This window comes from Melanotaenia boesemani, chromosome 10, assembly GCF_017639745.1.
Source record: "Melanotaenia boesemani isolate fMelBoe1 chromosome 10, fMelBoe1.pri, whole genome shotgun sequence".
NCBI lineage: Eukaryota > Metazoa > Chordata > Actinopteri > Atheriniformes > Melanotaeniidae > Melanotaenia > Melanotaenia boesemani.
The window spans coordinates 30424213-30444721 of NC_055691.1; the positions used below are offsets into that span (position 1 = coordinate 30424213).

At 38.7% G+C, this 20509-nt stretch overlaps 1 protein-coding gene across 3 annotated transcripts; it reads right to left on the bottom strand.

Annotated features, from left to right (window-relative positions):
* Window positions 1–738: 738 nt before the first annotated feature.
* Window positions 739–19225, bottom strand: rfx4 (regulatory factor X, 4). Of its 3 annotated transcripts, none has more exons than XM_041998085.1 (19): window positions 18552–19225; window positions 17498–18439; window positions 15372–15458; window positions 15116–15176; window positions 11854–11977; window positions 10617–10678; window positions 10076–10289; window positions 9545–9622; window positions 9266–9429; window positions 8433–8533; window positions 8256–8314; window positions 8022–8166; window positions 7602–7696; window positions 7030–7147; window positions 6082–6201; window positions 4518–4676; window positions 4245–4410; window positions 4021–4159; window positions 739–2085 (listed from the first exon to the last, which is right to left on the bottom strand). In XM_041998085.1, exons 2-19 carry the CDS (start codon window positions 17538–17540, stop codon window positions 1822–1824), a joined length of 2199 nt encoding a protein of 732 aa, XP_041854019.1. In that variant the 5' UTR covers window positions 17541–18439; window positions 18552–19225; the 3' UTR covers window positions 739–1821. The 3 variants fall into 3 exon arrangements, with proteins under 3 accessions (XP_041854019.1, XP_041854020.1, XP_041854018.1); XM_041998086.1 differs by having other exon boundaries at window positions 4245–4371; window positions 4518–4679; window positions 18552–19223; XM_041998084.1 differs by having other exon boundaries at window positions 4518–4679; window positions 18552–19223.
* Between the last annotated feature and the right edge of the window lie 1284 nt (window positions 19226–20509).

The following is a 20509-nucleotide window of genomic DNA, read 5'->3' on the forward strand; positions in this document are numbered from 1 at the left end:
CTGAAAGAATCACTAAAACTAAACAGGGTTGTGCTATAGCCATTTTGTAAGTGGTGTTTTGGTGATATTATAGTTGAACTCCTTTGATGGCAGCATGTTTGACAGCTGACTGGATCGCTGATTCACTGATCTTCTTCTGAGATCTTTAGCGGATATTGATGTTGACACTCAGGTCAGGTGATTAAATCACAATGGAGGGCAGACATCTTTTTTTTTTCTTTCTTTAAATAAGTCTTTTGCATTCAGTGTCTCGGCTGTGAATCCGGCAGGATTTCAGAGATGTAACACAGAGGATCCCCTCTCTAATAAATAAAAACCAGCAGGGGTCAAAGGTTAAAGGTTATGGGACTGAGGTGCAATGACCCCAGCACAGCAGGACATGCTCTCCATAGAAATGTAATTCTTCCTGCAGTGTGGAGCTTCTGCTTCAGTCCTAGTCCTTCGCTGTGTTGTCATCCATGTTCACAGAAATGGAGACAAAAAACAGTTCAAACGACTACAGAAAACATTTCTCTTTGTTCACCATCAACATGTGAATTAGACATGTGAGGAAATCAGAAATGCAAAGTTTGAATTGGAGTCAAAATATTTGAAAAATTAACTCAATTTCATTTGAATTTATATTTTCCGTTTCATTAATTAACAGCATTGTTCCGTAAAAAAAGAAGAAATAATTTCATAATCAAATATAAAAAAGTGGACTGTAACTCAAGACTTTGTTCCAGTGCTGATATTATGATCATCATAGAATAATATATTTATTAATTTGTTAATATTTGGACATTTAGTGCATGATTTTGAGGATTTCTCCACAGACAGAAAAATGTAAGAGAAGAAAAATGAAGACATTTGACAAGAGTGACTGTTTTTAAATGTGGCAGTATATTTCCCACATACACATCAGTTTCAACTGTGATAGTTTAACAGTCACCACAGATGCTTTCCAGTGCTTTTTATTTACAGAAAAGTGACTATACTTTATGTTACTGTACACTTTGATATTTTCCCTTTTTATAAATACCCATAGGGTAATAGGTCCTCAGTAGCTTTGAGTGCATAAAACACACAACCCTAAGTTAATGCATCCTTTACTAATCATACAAAACAGAGACAAAGTACCAATTTTAACATAGAAAATAAAGGATACACCATGTTACAAAGTTACAGAAAATACATACTATATATACCTATATGTATATATAGATACATAGTCACAGAAAAGAGCAGAAAAGTTTGTGACAGAATATTTTTGTTTTTATTTTAGTCACAGCGTTCAATCATTAAAAAAAAAAAAAATCCAAGATGGAAACACCTTATCACATCAGTGGAGGTCACCGTAGATGGTTTTGTTTCCCCAGGAGAGGGTTAAGGCAGTACAGCTGGACAGGATGCTGCACAGTGCTGAGCAACACGAGGAGAACGTGTTGTCACTGGGATTGTACTGGGTTGAGCTGCAGCTCACGTCGCACACGTTGCTCACACGGGGTGATGTGTGCGCTGAGCCTGACGAGGGAAACCCTGGCAGAGATGTACATTCCTTAAAACAAAGGCACAGCTTGGCAGCAGCATTGCACTCTTAAAATGATTTTGCTGCAAATTTTGACAATCTTTAGGATTTCTTTTTTTTTCCCATCAACTGTTGAACAAAGTTTGATTATGCCACAATCATCAGTGATTGATGTAACAAGTCCTTTCAAATTGTCAGTGCGGCTGATGCCTCTTACTCTCTGCTCCTCGTTTAGATGCACTTTGTCGGAAGTGTTTGGAGACTTTGCACCTGCCTGGAGCTTGAACATGAATGTCTCACCCAACATTTAAAGACTATTTGGCCCACCCTGTGGTGGCCTCTCCATTGATGTAGGCAAAGCCTGGAAAATGCTGCGAGTGTTCGTACTCTGAGTTCCTGCGAGGGCCCAAGGGAGAGTACATGTCCCCAGAGGTGGCATAGCGGGATGAATGCATAGGTGGGCTAGCATAACAGCTGTTAGCAGGGGAGACATCTGGCCAGCGGGGGGCGACAGGTGTGGGGTGTAACCGTGGAGTGCTGCCCATCAAGCAAGGCTCCATTCGAGACATCTGCTGGTACTGCGAAGGAGGATATGAGAAGGAGAAATTTAAACTGTGCAGTTAAAGGAGCTGCAACAGCTCTATATTCTGCATAAGACTGAAGAATCTAAAAGAATAAAAGAATACTACTAATAATAAGATTAAGTTAATTTATACTTGATTGATCAATAAAGGTTTATCTTCCTTCATATCTGAGGAAGCAGGTTTTTATTCTAGCATATTTTACACAAATAAAAATGGTTTAAATGCTTTCCTTTGAGCTGCCAGGAATAAAATGTTTAGCCGACACACTCCCTCCTACAGAAGGACTTCTGACCCGGCTCTGACCCGGCTGGACTCCTGTTTGGAGCTTTATTGAACCTGTTGTGTTGGGTATAAACTGACACTGCGGATGGTAATTTCCTGTCAGGGGAAATTGCTTCACAAGTTGTGCCACAGTGATCAAAAAAGAAGATGAGGCTACTTAAGAAAATTACAGTTTTCATGAAAAAGTGTTTTTCCTGCATTATTTTTTGTTGCCTGTAGTAACTGCGCTGACCAAATCTGTCTGCTGATAAAAATATTTCGTACAGATGGAGATCCGGCAGCTTTTTCAGCTCTGTGTCAAACCTCTTATGGTAACAAAGTGCAGGCATTGTGCCTCATTTAACCTCAGACGGATCTAAAAAAAAAAAAAAAAAAGTGGAAGTAATACCCTTTTTCCTTTTTCTCGCTAAATATAAACACAACAGTTGATTCCATTATGAGGGATCATGGCATGGAAAAAGACAGTCAGCGCAGAGCAGACTTCCCAGCTGCCTCTTGTTCACAAGCAGAAAAGAGACTATTGAATAACAATATTTTAATAAACGGCCCCTTGCCCTGCTCCGTGGCTACTGGCTCAAACAGATGAAGAGACTATTGAGAGCTGGAAAGAGGAGTAACAGAGCAGGGCCCCTCTTGGCCCCGGCTGAGCCACCTTTCACTGTCTACTTCCGCTGCGTGTAGAGGCTGATTCAGGACTTTAAGAAACTCTGTGAGCGCTGAGGCCCAGCTGATCTCCTCCCACTTTAAAAGCAACAGAGGCTAGAGGACCCCTGACAGGAAATTGCCACTAAAAGGGGGAATTTACACCCCTCGCTACATGAGCTGTAACATCAGAGAATGAATCACATCCAAAATGCCTTTTTCTCCCTCGCATTTAAGTATTCAGTTCATGACTTATCCTCTTTAGAGGACAGCTCAGATGTTGAGAGGCCACTATTATTATTATTATTATTATTATTATGCTTTTGTATACTTGAATTAGAGCTTCTCATGTATAAACTGGCCCAAGTTCTAGCATGTTCACATAAAGTACATCAGAATATTTTTTACAAACCATGTCAAATTTCTTTATTTCTGGCACATCTACTACTTTCTCTACATCTCCATGGGTGAACACAGATGTTTGCAGTTAGAAATTACAGTTTAGTCACATTTAAACAGTCTATCTACCCGATAATGTTTGATCCCTCTCCAGTATTAAATAACTTGCAGCTTTTGCTCAGTGCCTCTGAAAAAAGCTGCAGGTTAAACAGTTAAAAGTGTATCTGCATCACTTACATGCAGCATTGCTCACTTTAAAATGATCTAATGCAACAGCATCAAATAACAGGTACATCTAAAGCTGGATATTCTATATCATGCACTTGCATTGTGTATTAAGAGTTTTACCATTTAAGTTTAGCAAAAAATAAAAAATGTAAATTTTGCTAACTTTAGACTTTAACGTTAACACGTCTCCAATTATGAGAGGAATTTATCTAAAATATCGTAGCCTCTCATATTTTATATACATTATTATATAATATACATTCATTATCTGATATTATATTTGTTACTTAAATTAAAAAATAAATTAATCAGATTTTCTGTTGTATTTTAAGTCTATGGAGCAAATTACTGAGGTGATTCCCACTGAGAAGGACTGACCTGTGCAGATGAGCGGTGGTAGGCGGAGTAGTGAAGGGGGGCTGGGATAGTGGGCTCATGGGCCAGACTTGGATACTGGCTCTGGATGGAGTGTGGATGCTGGTTGGTGTAACTGCTGTAGTTATAGCTACCAGTATACCTACAACAGTGTCAAGGGATATTCAGCAAAATTTGACAGTTTCAAAGCTATCTTTTAAAGAGTTTTATGATGTTGTCATAATTACCCGTGTTCCTCCCTGTGGGTGTACACTGGCATCCTGTGGGTGGAGGATGGAGGAGGGACTGGAGCGCTGCTCCTCATACAGGACAGCTGCTGTCCGGCCTCAGGAGTGGAGCCGCCTGCTGTTGTCACTGTGTATGTAAGGGACCAGGTATATGACTGAACAGCGCCTGGTAGACACATACAGAAACAAATGTTTTGGCGCAGAGCAACTATGTGCACTGAAACCCGTTATCCTCTGCTTGTTTAGGTCTTTCATGTGCGAGTCTTGTCTCACCTGTGGTGGTGGTGACTCCGGTGTACTCTGGGGAAACAGCAGCGGTGGGGGAGCTGGCCGAGGAGATGCCCACAGAGTGTACTGACCGGGCAGGAGAGTAGGATCCAGGAGATGGGGAGGTGGGGGTGGTTTCTGTCAGTGTGAATTCCTCCTCTCGCTCTGCTGAAGGGGTCAAACATAAACATATTATTACACAGTTTAAGACAAGACGAATGCAAAGTATTAACTAAACTAGTATTACTCAGACTCAAACTACTTTTTTTATTACAGCAGAATATTAAAAACTTAATCAAGGAAAGATTAATGTGTATTAAATTCAAATTATCATACTGAATACGACTGATAAAGTAGAGATGATTCAGAAATATTCTAAATATCTTCTGCAGGTTCATTGGAAGTCGATATAAACCTTTCATATGTTAGAATATACTAAAAATGTCCTACAGGGGTTTCTTTTAAATTAGAACTTTACAATAATTTGTGTAAAATGTGCATAAGTGAAAGCTTAAACTTAACTTAAACAAACAAAAAACTGGGATTTTTAAGCTTTACTGGTCAGAGACCATCACAAACTGTGACTCAGGATTACAGTTTTGAATTCTTACAAATGTCAAGTTACAAAGCTGAAAGATTTTAAAGCTGATTTTTTTATTTTAACTAAGTACTTTTTTGTTTTTATTGCTCTGGAAAAGCTGAGCTAGATTTAAGATCAGTTCCAGCGGTTATAAGATAATTGGATACTTAAAGTTGATTTTAAACTTTTTTCTAACCATTTGTAATTAGTTCTCACCCCCCTAAACTCTGAAACTTATACCAGTATGATTCTCAATGTCTTTGCTGTCCACACCCACCTGTCGCTGTCTTTTTCCTTCTTTCTCTGAACAATGTTTTTTTTAATTAACTGTTTTTGTGTTTTTTTTAAACATGATTAGGTGTAAATTATAATTTTTACTGTTTTCTAGTTTTATCACTCTGTTATTATTTGAACAATTGTTTGTTTTATTGTTTTGTTTTTAGATGTTTGCTCCACCTTAGTTGAATATTGGGTATCATTGGGGTTGGGTATCATTTTATGGTCTGTTCTTGGAGTGATTATAAGACCTGTTTTGGGGTTACAGGTGGAAAATAGTCAAATAATTTGCTACACAGATAAATAAAAAAAAGGAAAATAATAAATCCTCAAATCTGATGTGCTGGGACCAGATTATGTGTAAAAAATAGCTTTCATGGCTGATCAAGTATTAATAAACATGAACTAATATATGAATTATAAAGTTACTTCAGCTCTAAAAGTTAAATATGTAAATTTAGGAAATTTACACCTGCACCTCTATTTTATCAGCCTGTGTTTTTTTATGTAAAACAGCTTGTAAACAATCGCTGCTGACACCTCAGCATTTCTGACTTCCTAGACATGACCTACAAGACAAAATAAATAAATAAAATGAAACACAAACTGCAAACAAAATCAAACAATGTCTGTTTACGTGGAAACAACGCGGGTAGAAACCTTCACTCCCTGTTAAATAAGTACATCTTCAACACAGAGCAGCAGTGGCCTCACCTGTGTTGCCCTCGCCTTTCATGGCCCTCATGAGGTCGTTGGCCCTCTCCTGGCAGTGCAGGGACTCCAACAGGTAAAGTACATAGTCATCAAACATGAGATGGATCAGGTGGAAGGAGCCTGGAGAAAACATATATGGAATTATGTCATTCCTGCTAAAATAAAACCAAATAAAACCCAGTTCAGTTAAGATTGTCTGAAAGTGTGTGATGACATCACATCCTGAGGACTGACAGGACGGCAGCTGTGATTAAAAAGGAGCGAGCGCTTGTTTCCGTGTACCGACTCAGTGCCAGAAATATGTCAGCTGACCCCGGGGTCACGCGAACGATGAGACCGTGGCATGTGAGGGAGTGTCATCACAATTGTGTCATTGTGCCGGTCGCTGCTGCTGCCGTGTGCATAATAAACACTTGTGGCCATTCAGGGGAGCGGGGTGCAATAGTGACCGGTCATAAAATGGAAAAGACAGGCAAACACATCGGGAGAGGGGAGAGGCGGCTTTTGTTAATTAGCTGTTTGTGCACAGAGACCTGCTTTATCAAAACACTGCTACCAGCTGTGTCTTTGATATTCACAGTCAGGGCTGAGGGACACAAGTAGAGGAAAGAGAAGCCATTTTCTTTTCTTTTGTTTTTACTACTCTTCACTTACTGCAAAACTTTGGCTGAACACAGCAAGCTGTTAAAGCTGCATTTCACTCTCGTCTCTTTTTCTTTTAGACTCAAGGCTATTTGTTCTTTAAAGGCAATAGGATGGAAAACTTTAGAAAAAAGATTAAAGATCAAATGTCATAAAATCTGCAACTGAAGTATTACTTTCAGGTCCAACTGGGATGGTAGCTTTAATGTGCACAAAACAATAAATAACTATTCTGAAACTTAACTGTGAACTTTGGGTTTTCTGTCTGTTGCATAATAGTATAATGAGGAAGCATTAGCAGCTCACCAAAGCTGGGTGCACTGTGGAGGGTCATATCCCGTATGACTCTGGTACCAAAACATGACCACATCAGCAGGAACTGTTGCGCCACCTTCTTCAAGGACCCAGGCCTCTTCCCTGCCACCTAGAGAGAACATTTCCATGAGAAAAGAGGGGGAAGGGTGGGGATGCTGGGGCAGAATTAACCCCTGGGTTCGAACTGGAGCTTAACCCTCAGGAACGAAAAACATGTCAACAAGTCAACTATTTAATTTGCCCCCAGGGACACGCCTTCCTATTGAACTCTTGTCTGGGCGGTGCAAGACGTTGCCAGGGAGACCAAATTTTACAAGCCTATATCTAGCACATAATGGACGCAAATGGGAAGCTTGAAGACATCATTAACTGAGAGGATTGCAAAGCAAGTGCGTCCAAGTGAGAAAGACTTGCAGAGGCCAACGGATTTCACCCACAGGTGTCTTTACAAGGAAAACAATCAAAATTTGAAATGAACCACTTAGTGTCAAACATGGAAAATATTTCTTTTTCACTGGTGCAACTTGAACTAAATAAAAGTACTTCCAAAATGTCTGTCTTACCTTGACTACACAGCGGTCCACCATGGAGTCCAGCCACTCAATGTACGCCTCAATTGGAGACTGCTCCTCTAATAAACGGTCAAACTCCTGATACACTGTGACAGGAGGAAGAAGAAGATCAGGTCACACTTAAATCAGTTCATGTTAAAAACAAGAATCTGGACACAAACAGCATCTTAAAGCAGGACGTCTACATATCAGTGACCTCTGCTCCTGTCAGAAGCGAGTGAATTGAAGAAGCTCCACAGGGTGTTTGAAAGGAGAGTGAACTTGTTTAACCTTTTGGTCTCCATCATCAATGCTTTGACTCCGCTGGTCGTGGGAATGATTGTCCCTCAGCGTGTTTATGTGGGAGTTAAGTTTAACTCTTTGCCCATGTGGGTGAATTAGAGTGGAATCAGTTATTCCGCATGAGCTTACAGTTGATAATAAGCTGCCTGTGCTCCTCCTGCGAGTCCTCCATGGTGTAAAGTGTCTGCTTGGTGATGCTGTTCAGGTCCACATTCCTCCAGTCCTCCAGCATTTGAAAGGTGATGTCGGCGCTGTTTATCACAGTCCGTGATGCCTGCGGACAGATAAATCAACAATATGACCCTTATCAGCTTTGTTTTTTCATATGAATTTTATTAAAAACATTCAGACGCCGACACACACCTGACATAGATGGTTTAATGATGTTTGCCGCTTTAGAATCTGAGAGAATCTCCTCGACACTGGAAATAAAAACACAGAACAAGATATGCTTTATCCTGTGAGTTTCTGCTCTTACATAAATTTACAGAAAAGATATTCTTAAGAAGTAGACACCATGTTCAGATGTAGTGTACTTACATTCAAATTTGATATTTCTCAGGTTTTCAGGAAGGTCGTGAAGTGCTATTTTAAGCCACTCATCGAGCTGTTTGGCAAATTTCCGGATAACCTGAGTCAAACTGCAGAAAAAAACAGAGCAGATAGATGAGTTTTATTTCCATCACTGTTTCATCTGACGGCTTCCTGAACGGTTGGATTGAGTTTCTCCTGACAGAAAATGAAATAAATTCCCATGTTTAAAGGCGATTTTTCGTATTTTTTCTGCACTGTAGATTGAGTCTCAAATGAGACAAATTAAATTCAATTAGCTATTACTTTATTTGCAATCTTCCAAACTCCGCTTGTCAATGCAAAATGCATATTTCTTTTATTTTTCTTGAAACATAACTATAATAAAATGTCAACAGCTGCCAAGCTGTCACTTCGATCTAGACAGGCTAGCAGATTTTTCAGCATTAGACATGCCCAGACAGATTCACCTTACCGGCTAGAAAAAGCTTTTGGATCTACACTTTCATCTCAGTCAAATTAATCCTGAAATTAAACATTTTTATATGCAGTCTATAGTTTGATATTCAATGTTTTTCTGTAATGACTGTATGATAAATGATACTTATAGTATAGAATAGTAACCACTTAAAGTATAGGTCATTATAAACAATGAAAAAGATGCATTAGGACTGAAACTGTCATCATACTGTTGACCAAAAGCTTTATTTCACACAGCGTGCACGTATAGATAATATAGATGCTTCTTATAAAGTCTGAGGAGCAAACAAAACATACTCTATTCATATCCAGAATTAGTGCCAGCAGATTATTTGGGAATAAAGATTGCAGCAGGTGCTCACCTGTCAGGCAGTGCTTGCAGGACGGTGGGCATCAACACCCCAGAGATGGCCTTATAGAGGATGGAGTCACAAACTCCAACGATGTTCACAACGGTGGGGGAGCCAAGGACAGGGAGCATGTGGGGTGGCATGCCCTGCCAGAAGTGCAGCAGGAAGCTTTGGACCTGCAGGCGCCACACAGGATGTAATGCTCAGTATTATAGACAGAAGTTGAAAGAAAGTGAATCTACTGAAGCAGAATTTGAACAGACATCTAGTTTAAAGCAGGAGAAGCCTTGCCTCATCAAAGTTAGCACGAATGACAGTGTCCAGTATCCTCTGACAGTGTGTTCTGTACATCATGATGAAGGTTGACACCTGTGGTTGACAAATGAGTATTAATCAAACCACAGCACGAACTTAAAGGCTTTCTTCTCTTTTGCGGGGAAAAAAAGAAGTGCAGCAAAAACAAGAAAGTAAATCTTGAACAAAGCATGTGAACCTATAAAAACATGTTACAGGTCTAGGCTGAAGCAGAGAGATATAAAACAAGCTTTAGAGATCAGCAAAACACAAACCATTTAAAATCATGGTCCCCCTTTAAAAGCTGGACAGCTAGTGCCTGTCTTTTGTCCGCTGCTCGATCTTATTATCCCCCCCCCCCCAAAAGATTAAGAGTTAGCGAGGAGCCAGCACATAAATCCTCAAGGTCCTTCTCTAAACGCAAAGCCAGATAAAAGAGCCAGAGGGGGGCGCAGAGATGGTGAGATGGCAGGGAGAAGTGAGGTGAGGCGGGGGCTGCAAAGATGGACTTTTAAAACTCCTGTTTACCCTCTCTTCTGGCAGGCTGGCAGGCAAATTTAGGTCTTTGACATTTGGAAACTCTGGCAGGAGTGTCCCCAGTTTGGAGCGCGGTGAATACGCCACTGTCTGCTTCGTGACCTCTTTCTTCCCCGTCTCGTTCACCCACGCCGCCCCCTTTTTAGAGTACATCACATCATAGTACTGAGAGGTCTCCTTCACCGCGATGCCATAGTAGTGATACCTGAGGAGCAGAGACAGCAGCTTAAAAAAAATGGTTTCATATTTACTACTGATATTCAGTTGTATGAAATAAACAATGAGGTTTATGTTGATTATAACCTGTTTTTCAGATTTTCTACATATAAATATTGTCTATAAACGTAAAATTTTTACAGAACTGTATTTATTTCAAGTTAATAGTGTCATACTGTTTGTTTTATTTGAATGAATTTGTCTCAGCCTTTGCTGCGTTTGACTGGACATAAGTCTTCTGTTTCAGAGTTTTTTGAGTTTTTCCTCAATGAAAATATTTGTAAATTATTTATTAAAGAATAAAACCAGAACTTACTTGGACTGGCCTCTTGTCCCCAGTCTTCTGGTAGTCAGTGCTGGAAATTGTTGCCTTATAATCTGTTTGTAGGGGGAGATAAAAGCTGCAAGTAAGTAATGAAAGACTGGTTTTTTTTTTTACATAACTTGTTTTATATACATTATGTCCATATTTAACAGCAGGTATTTAGAGTAAAGAGGAAATAAGAGTGGAGGCAATGACAATGTAAGGCAGGAAAATGTTGTCCTTTCTCTTTTTAACTAAGTATCTAATAAATCATACACAGTATGTGTCAGTTAAAGAAAATCCTGCACTTGTAGAGTAACTACAGGTTTAAAGATCTCATAGTATCCACAGAGATGTCTGTAACAAAATAAAAGCTTTCCATTTATGACATCTACTATTTTTTTTCCTTCAAAAGCCTTCTCATCATCCTCCCATCCTCAGTCTTTCTCCTTCTCATCAGCACCCCCTCCTTCCTTCTTTCCTCTCTTTTTTTGTCCGGAGAGATTGGCTCCTCGGTCCAACTCCTGGTGCAGAAACTTTAGCAAACAGTGTAGCTCTCTATTGTGTGGGATGAAAAAAGAGGCCAAGCTGTGAAGTTTCTGTCAGGCCCCGCTTGATAAATGAGCAGACAGGGAGGCAGTCCGGGCCCTCTCTCGTTTTTTTGTCCCGAATCAATGAAGCCTTCCTAAAGGACACCCCACACTGCTCCAGCCACTGATCTAACATTCCGCAACATCTCACCCTTCCAAATTTCCTTTAATTACACATTAATCCAGGCCCCTTCTCTTTTTCAATATCTTCCGACAGGAGCTGTGGAGGGGCGAGGGTGGGCTGGGGTTTGGGGGGGTTGGGGCCAGAGTCCAGGGTACAGGGGATGGCTGGGGGTAGGAAGGCTGAGGAACTTGTGGGAACAGACGAAAGCACATCTCCTTTGGCTTTAGATTATGTGTTCACACTGAGATGATGTAGCTTCAGCACAGCAGTCAGAGCTGCAGCGCTAACACCAAGCCGGGCATGAAGGGGTCAGACGGGGGCTTGAAGCTGACTGAGTGGATGAGATCACAGCTTTTATATCATTTCTTTGTATTGAATCTGTTGAGTCACTTTGCTGTGATTACATTAAACAATGCATCCTCCCCATAAAAAGCAGATCACTGTCTCCATACATTATTAATAAGAATTATATTAAAATATATAAACAGCCTTTAAATGAGGATGATCTTCATCACCACTGATGTCTGAATCTCACCTTTCCGAAGCTGGCTGCGTTCACAGGCTGCGTGTCGTGCTTCTCACTGAAGTCTAGGTAATGCATGTAGAGGGCACTTCTGGGTATACACACACCTTCTGCTATCTCATAGTTTTCTTCTAACCTGTGACACAACACATACGAGGGGGTCACATCTTCAAAGAAGCCTTTAATATTCCTGGCATTTTGGTGTAAAGTTTTGTATTTAATATGTGGTTTCTGGATTTGTTAAGACACACATCACTGAGAGCAAACTTCTGCAGAAAGTTGAACTATCAAACAGCACAAATCACCAACCAAACATCACATAGATGCTGATTAAGCATGGAAATAATTATAACACACAACCCAGGACAATACAAAGACCTTTCCCCTGGAAGTAGTTGTGGAGAAACTTAAAAGGTTTTTAACATATTTCACTAAATCGAATTAGCTGCTTATTTGTGAAATTTGACAAATCTGGATCAGTTTACAACCTGTTATAAGCTATAACTGCAGTGAACTCATTCAGATAATCTGTGTTTATAACTAAACACTAACTAACTGTAACTTGAGTAAATGGTTTGTTATACACATAATTTTAGTAAAATAAATTTACACTAAAATATTTACACTAATGAACAATAATAAGAAAAAAATGGCTGTCAGTGTTTCAACGTCAGTATGATGGGAAACACACAAACTACTTATAACAATGCGTTAGCATTTTAGAGACTGATTTCTTCTATTGTTTTGGACTATTTATGCCCCCTAAAGACTCAAGAAAGAAATAATACATACATATACATATATGTACACACACATATATATATATATATATATTTTTAGTCTATGTCGCTATAACGTCAAAATGGGCAGGCTTTTGTTTTGCTCTTGACATCAGCTATTTCTCCTACTGTGGACAATAAACATTTATTTCTACAGTTTCATGTCCTGAGTGTTGTGTTTTGTGTTCACAGTTTGGAGAAGAGAGAAGCTTTTGAGAAATGTGTCTTAGCCATGGAGAGAAACTGTAAAACCTCATCACAGTGGATGATGCTAAACAGGAACAACTAAAAGCTGAGGCACAGCAACAATGTTATCACTACCTACATGGCTTCTTCTTTATTATTCTAACAGTTTGTATGGAAAATTAAATATTAGTGCAGAAATGTTTAGGATATTTTTTTGTTTTCCCCTAAAACCGACAGACTGGCCCTCACACATCACACCTCACACATCATCTAAAATGGTTCGTTTTATTTAGACAGCTAAAATTTTCAGTTACTTTATAAATTACATTAAAGAAAACGTGAAAAACTCAAGTACTATTAGGTTTTGTTATAAATTAATCTACACAGCAGTGTATTCATCTTTAGGTGGACAACAGAACTTAGAAAACTGTTAATTATTTTGATAATTGTTCAGGGAACTTCACACTGTCAGAATTTACATAATAGTCAATAAATGGAGAAAAGAATCAAATAAATAAAAAAATAATTAAGTACTACTTGATATAAAACAGTTGGCACGACTTGTTGCTTTACCCAGTTACAACAGTGTGATTTCAGGCTGATGCATGTGTTGAACAGAACATAATACTGCAGTGATTAGTTTGATTTCTCTTATTTTTTGTCCATTTTTTGAGCTGATAGAAACTTTTACCGATGCACCATTAACACACATTTGTCTTACTTTGATGAAAGTATTAAATACTTGTCTCACTGCAGATGGCCTTAACAACAGGGCCTCTCAGAATAAATGATCATTTTGAAGCCAGATATGAAAACCAGTAGAGTTACTGCAGTTTTTAAAATGTTTTCAGCAACTGTGGTTTAAAAACCTTCAACATCATGTAAAAAACCATCATGTGCATGTTGAATCGCGTGTCATGATTTACATTTTTATACAATATTGTAAAAGTATTGTTTATTGTCATCATGTTGAATAAAACCAGTTGAGCTTCTGTGATCTTATAGTTTGGTGCCAAATTGATGCATTTTAACCTAAAGAATGCTGCATGAAAGAGTTTAGTCGTGTTGCTTTGAGAGCCGTGCTTGTTCAAGTGAACCACCGTCTTTATTATCTTAAAAAACTGCTTCCTTTTCTCATGAAAAGTGTCAATTTTTTGTCTGGAAATAAGAAGTTCTGTTTTTGACAGTAGTTGTGGAAATCTTACGGCTCAAGGAAAGCCAACAAAAATTTTCATTAAGGTTGTTATAGTAAGATATTTACTTTAACGCAACACATAATCAAATTATATATACATATATATATATATATATATATATATATATAATTGGTTAAAATACCATTGCAGTTATTACAAACATGAATTACAGCCACATCTGTAACAATTCACTTGAGAAAGCATTTTTCCTGCAAACAGACACTGCTGATTAAATCAGTATTAATAATTATCATGGCTGTCTGAACATATAAACTAAAGGTACATTTGCATTTAAAGCATGCAGAAGGTTTGAGAGATGTGTTGCATTTAAGCTGCTCGCCTTTCAATTCTCTAAAAGTTTTAAGTCTCAGTCCAGATGGGTTTATAAATAATTCCCACATCGGGGGAGAATAAATCAAATTCTAGAGTTACAAGACTTTTTTTGGATTAGATACAGGAGCAAGAATTTGGATTTGCTTTAAAGATGCATTTAAAAACATAGTCGTCATCTGTGTGTTATGTGTAAAAAATTCAAATAAATGCAAATTTTAAATCTGACATGGCTGAAAATTACAATGGATATCCCACATGCTATTAATACATGCTGTAATGTTCTGATTTTAGTTAATTAATTAATAAAAACTGACTTCAGATCAGCATTCATTCATCAAGGCCACAGCTTAAAATTTGTCTGGAGTTTTTGCCGTTTCAGAAGCCTGTTTACATCCACTTCACCCTAACTGCTACGAGTTACGCTCCCTCACTGACCTGCCTCTATTCAAAGCCAAACTCAAGACCTGTTTATTTAAAAAGGCTTTGGCTTTTAGCACCTTGATACTTTATTTTAATGGTTTTTGTACCTTTAGCGCTTTCCTTTATACTTCTTAGTTTTAATCTGTTTTGTACTTTCATCACTTTCTTGATGCTTTCTTTGTTTTAATGTGTTTTGTATTTGTTTGTTTTTATGAGGTAAAGCACTTCGGTCAACTGAAGTGTTGGAAGGTGCTATAGGAATAAACTTTTTTATTTTAAATTGTATAATATTTGTGTCAGTATCTTCCCACTCTTCAGTTAGGAGAAAAATAAGGTCAGTACTTGTTCTCATTAACTTACCATTCCAGAGTAGCAGGTGTCGAATGTGGTTTTGAGGCTCTGTTATTTTCTTTTTCTTCATCTGCAACATGCAACACGTCAGGCTAAATTAAGTTATTACGGAAAAATGGGATTATGTCAAAACATAAACATACTTTGTTATGATCCTACTTCTCTCTGCAAACATTGAAATTGACATTTTCTGCACAAAACATGAAGTGGACACATTAAACAACAAATTCTTCTCAGTGAATTAAACGTCGTTCATCCTGCTTACGTTCATCGTTAGACATGTTTCCCAGAGATGTGTGGCTCGAGTATCGCTTGCTCTCACTCTCATTGAGGCACCTTTCAATCCAGCTCTCTATCAAAAGACATAAAAAAGCAAACTTAGTCTAATTTTTTTTTTCTTTAAACAAATGGGTGATAAAATCATGAAGCTCAAATGCTCAAAAGAAAAAAGACGACTAACAGTGAGCTGATTGAATGACTTTTTCATGAATTAATAGTTTATTTTTGGTTTTTTAAATCAACCAGTTTTTTAGTCTCAAAGCGAAAACATCCTTTTAAAAAACAAACATCACAGAAAAAAAAGCCAAAGTTGTATTTATATAAACATTCTCCATACAGGACATTTAAAATGTCACTAATGTGACAGGGTGAGCTGACAACAATCAATTGTATGGGCAGCAGTGCTGCCATGGCTCTATTTGAGATGTTTTCAGCAAGACGGCAGGAATCCAGCATTGTTCCCTGCAGACTACGAGCACACACACTAGCTTAAAAGAGCCTGTGCACATTACTGAAGCAGTCTGGTGGAATAGAGGCCATTGTCCTGTTTTAATTTCTACTTAGAAATGGCTCAACTGGTGTGCTTTCTGTGAACGAGCAGCAGCAAAACACTGAAGCTTTCATGTAGGAATAGCCTGATAGAGAGGAAAGCCATTCAAAATTCTTTTTCTTGTTTCAAGAAGAGGATTTATTTGTCCATTAATGTCACAAAGAGGGAAGTCATTTGTTATTATTGTTTTACTTATTTCAATCCACCAAAGGATTTTTAAAAATTCATTTTATTAAGATAATATGCTTTAGTTTCTTCTTTATGAGACATTTTTTACTAAACTAAAATAAAAGTAGATAGAGAATAGAGAAGAACTAAACAAAAAGAAGGAAAAGCTGGAGAAAGTTGCCTAAACCCATTTCTTATAATCACTGCTAACAGAAACTCTCTATATTATTTTCATTTAGTTTTCTGTCTACTACGGATAACATTCGCTGTGGCAGCTGTAGGAACAACCGCTGGCAGGATGACCTGTTGGAGGGGAAGTCATTTAGATCAGGGATACTGAAAAGTTGAAGAAGTCTAAAATTGATGAAGGATCTACACATCACTGTTTGGCACGTGCTGACAGAAAAGGTCAGACTGCGAAGTGCCGTCAAGATGTCTGGATGAAGATTTTTCTACATTCCGTATTCACTATTCTGACAAAACATTAACTTTTTAACATTCTGGACTACTTGATTATCATCTTTCTCCAACATAACTGAAAGTACTCCCTCCTAAGTCACATAATTTCCAGTTCTGTTTCCTTAGTTAAATACTGTATTAGCATTTTTATATTTAATGAAATATAAGCAGTGTCACTGAGCTTTTTAATTTTTTACTGTCAGATTTTCTCTTTTTTTAATGAAAAAAGAAAAGGAAAAGCATGGAAACAAAAAAAGTGAAACCACTGAAGTGGAGCTAATTCTTCTCAGAGGCTCAGATCTCAAGCTTCATTTACCACAAGCACAGATAAGTTGGGGATCTAAATAATTGGATTAAATTTCGATCAACAGGTGAGACGGATGTTAGCTCGTTTATCAACACATTCAGGACTAAACTACACTTTTCTACTGAATCTACTGTATGACAGTTAAGCATCCTAACTTTTTGGGGTTTTTTTTTAATTCGGTCAAATCACTGCAGATCTTTTGCATTTTAATCTCAGTCAGCTTGCTCATCAATATTTTTAAATGATAAAATCTCTGTAAAGCTAAATAAAAGGTTTGCTTTCTACACTGAGAGGAGCAGGTGCACCATCATCAGAACTTGTTTTTATTTCTGGTCTTTTTAAGCTCAACAGCTTCATTAAAGCCAAATTACTGAACAAGTGTGTCCTATAACAGCACTTACAATAAATGTGTGTGATGAACAAAAAGACAAAAAAAAAAAAAAGGAAAAAAAAAGGAAAAAGTAACACTCCTTTAACAAAGACTGAAAAGGTTAAAATAATCGGAGAAGCATCCAGACAGTCCCTCTGAACAACTCCAGAGAAAGTTTAAGACTTAAAAAAGTGCAGCAGCAACGTTTCTGAACAGAAACCGAGTTTCTCGGTACATGCAGAGTTTACCAGGACTGACCTGTGGAATCCATATCAGGCTCCTCCAGCAGCCCGCAATGCATCCTCTTCCCATCAACGACACTGGCTCCTCCAAGAAAATAGCTTGGTGCACGTTTCCCCCTCCTCAGCGGCTCTCCCCTTGTCTCGCTCTGTGTTTCTGTGACCACTGCCCGTCACAGGAGATGTTGAGGATCTGAGGTTCGCCCAGAGAGGGGTGGTGTTGGCGGAGGAGAGAGGGGGAGGTGGGAATAAGGGTGGAAAGGAGTTGGGGTGGGGGTGGGGGGTGGGGAAGGAGCAGAGACTCCAGAAATCCAGCGGGGGGAAAGCCAGACCCGTCAAAATGTTTGCTGATGTTTCATGGGAAAGGGGCTGATTTTATAGGAGCCCTGATGGGGACATGTCATTGATAGGCTTGGAAGGCTGATGAATGGCCCCAAGTCAGATGGGGATGTGGCAAGGCTCACTGGAAGTCTTTTGTGGGGCTGTTTTGAATAAGAAAAGCTCCCTCCCAACCAAGAAAAAAAAAAAGAAGAAAAAAAAGAGGCTTAGATCTACGCAGTCCTAACACTGTGGCCTCCCCGTCCTCCATTATGGTATTTAATACGTTTTTATACACCCCTGAGCTTCACGTAAGCGTACATCCCTACACAACTGCCACTCCTTCTGCTTTTAACTCCATTTTCACATCCTGCATCCACCTGTTGCCACATTTAGGCTACTCCACCATTTAACCATCCTTTGCATCAACTTTCTCATTGCAGACTCATGTGGTGTTCATTCCAGACGTGTTAGAAATGCACACTTGTAAGTTTAGTAGTAGCGTTCTTGCCTCTTTTTGCTCACTCTTTTGCTGTGGCAACCTTATTTTTAGTGTGCTTCTGAGAAGAGGGAACGGTCACAAAGGGGGGAAGTAAAAGTGCAAAGCCCGAAGCTGGGAGGGCTCTGATGGAGTGCCTGAGAGCTGGAGAAGGGAAAGCTGTGATTAGAATATGAATGGAACCGCAGGAGAGGGGGAGAAGAGAGGGGAAAGAAGAGGGGAGAGGAGAAAGCCGGATTATGGCTGAATTACTCACCACACCATGGATGGCAAAGGAGGACTTTCTCTTTCAGTGCGCAGGCGTGGGCACCGCTGCTGATACTCACCTACGCCGACACCTGGACGAGCGGACAGGACAGGGTGGTGCCCTCATCACAAGACACAGGATCACACTCAGGGAGAGAAGCTGCTGGAATAAGTAAAATGTTGCAAGACATTTAAAAACATAAATTTCATGCAAAAACTAAAGCAACACCTGAATGTTGGTTGGTGTAGAGTGACGACTTCAAAGGTTGATCTGATTAATTTCAGTCTAATAAGAAGAAGGCGGAGCCTGCACATCCCTCAGTGAACATCGTTTTCACATCCTGCCACTGTTATCTTCTTATTAGAGCCTCATGAAATAGAACAGGTGCAAACCACCAAAAGAGCCTCTTCCATCCCTCCCATTATCGCACACCACAACACAAATGCATGTGTTCTGCTTTTGTTCAGTGAAAAGGCCCCAGTTGAGTTGTGTGTGTGTGTGAGTGGGGGGTATGGTTACGCTACATACGACATGTTGGTGGCATCAGGGCTGCAATTTAAAGAGGAAACCATACGTCTCAAAGCAGCTTTCTCTTCCTATTGACTTCACCAAGGCTGCTGCTTATGTTGGGAGTGTTGTTTCTGAGCATCCGGATGTCTGAGCGTCACATGACATTTAAATGAGAGAAATACCAGCTGATTGTAAATACATTAAAAATAAAGGAAAGGAACAAAAAGTTTTAGATGCAGTTACAAATGAGCTGGGAGGTGAATATTAATGAAGACAGACTTTACAAACTTTACAAAAAGGTCAATGTTAAAAAAAGAACCGGGAAATGCAGCAAGACAGGAAATAAAGCAGGAAACACCACAGCATTTACAAAATTTATTTCAGAACAGACTAAAACAAAAAATCCTGTTTTTTTCTGTGGAGCTAAATCTAGATTTTTTTTTGTTCTGACCTTTTGTTTCCTGAAACTTTTTCCACTTTGTCACATGTTTAAAATTTTTACTCCTTTATTGAGTTTTCTGAAAAGCTATAAAATGCTTTTTTTCTTCTTTTTTGCACCCTTTGGGATATTTACTGACATATTGACTTGTTTTTATCTGAAAATGTAATGCTTTGGATTTTGTGTGTTTTGTACCTCAGCTGTGGTTTCAGCGTTAACGCTTCATTTTTTTCCTGAATAAAATGGATTTTTTTGTGTTGATTCTGAAGCAAAAATGTTCAGGTTCAAGGTTTTGAAATATGAGTATGTATTGCTTTTCATTCAATAGGAAAAGTTAATTTTTTATGGGTTTTGTCAAACATTAGATGACAACATTAGTAGCTTCTAAAAGACAAGAAAGGAACCTTAAAGTCTGCATGCCGTTATTAAATCTCAAAAATCTGAAATTTTAGTGATCGCTTAATGTATCCTCAGCTTTCTCACAGCATCCACAGTCTTTTGTGCAAATCCAAGATGCTTTACACTGAAGATGTGTTAATATTTCTGCAATGTTAATTTAAATCTGTTTGTTTTCATTTTAATGTATTATGTGTCCCATCAAAAGGACAGCTAAATATAAATTCCCAACAATAAATGTTAGAGAGCCAGCTAACAGCCAGCAATACGACGGCCATGTCAACTTTTCTGCTGCTGTTTATCAGGTGTAACTGAACATGGGGTTGTAAAAAACTTTTCTAATCTAAGAGGGCTACAACTTGGAGGGAGCCATCCCACCATGGAGTTGGATGGATGGATCATGAATTTCAAAAGCACCAAAAATCTGAGACTTTACGAACATGTGATTATAAAAAAGAAAAAGAAAAAAGGTCATTTCTGATTGCGTTCTGCTTTTTCCTCATGTTGGCATCTTGATCAGATTTATTTTGACTTTAGAATTCCCTTATCAGAGATTTATTCAGCATTATTTACCTTTATTTTGATAGTTCCAAGAGACAGGAAGTTGATAGAGAAATGGGGA

Excerpts from the sequence above, each read along its gene's own strand:
- rfx4 (XM_041998084.1), bottom strand. The coding sequence starts at position 17,540 with ATGCATTGCGGGCTGCTGGAGGAGCCTGATATGGATTCCACAG. Across the intron at positions 15,459-17,497 it reads GCCTGATATGGATTCCACAG|AGAGCTGGATTGAAAGGTGC; the intron begins GTCAGTCCTGGT and ends GTCTTTTGATAG. Across the intron at positions 10,679-11,853 it reads ACGCAGCCAGCTTCGGAAAG|ATTATAAGGCAACAATTTCC; the intron begins GTGAGATTCAGA and ends CCCTACAAACAG.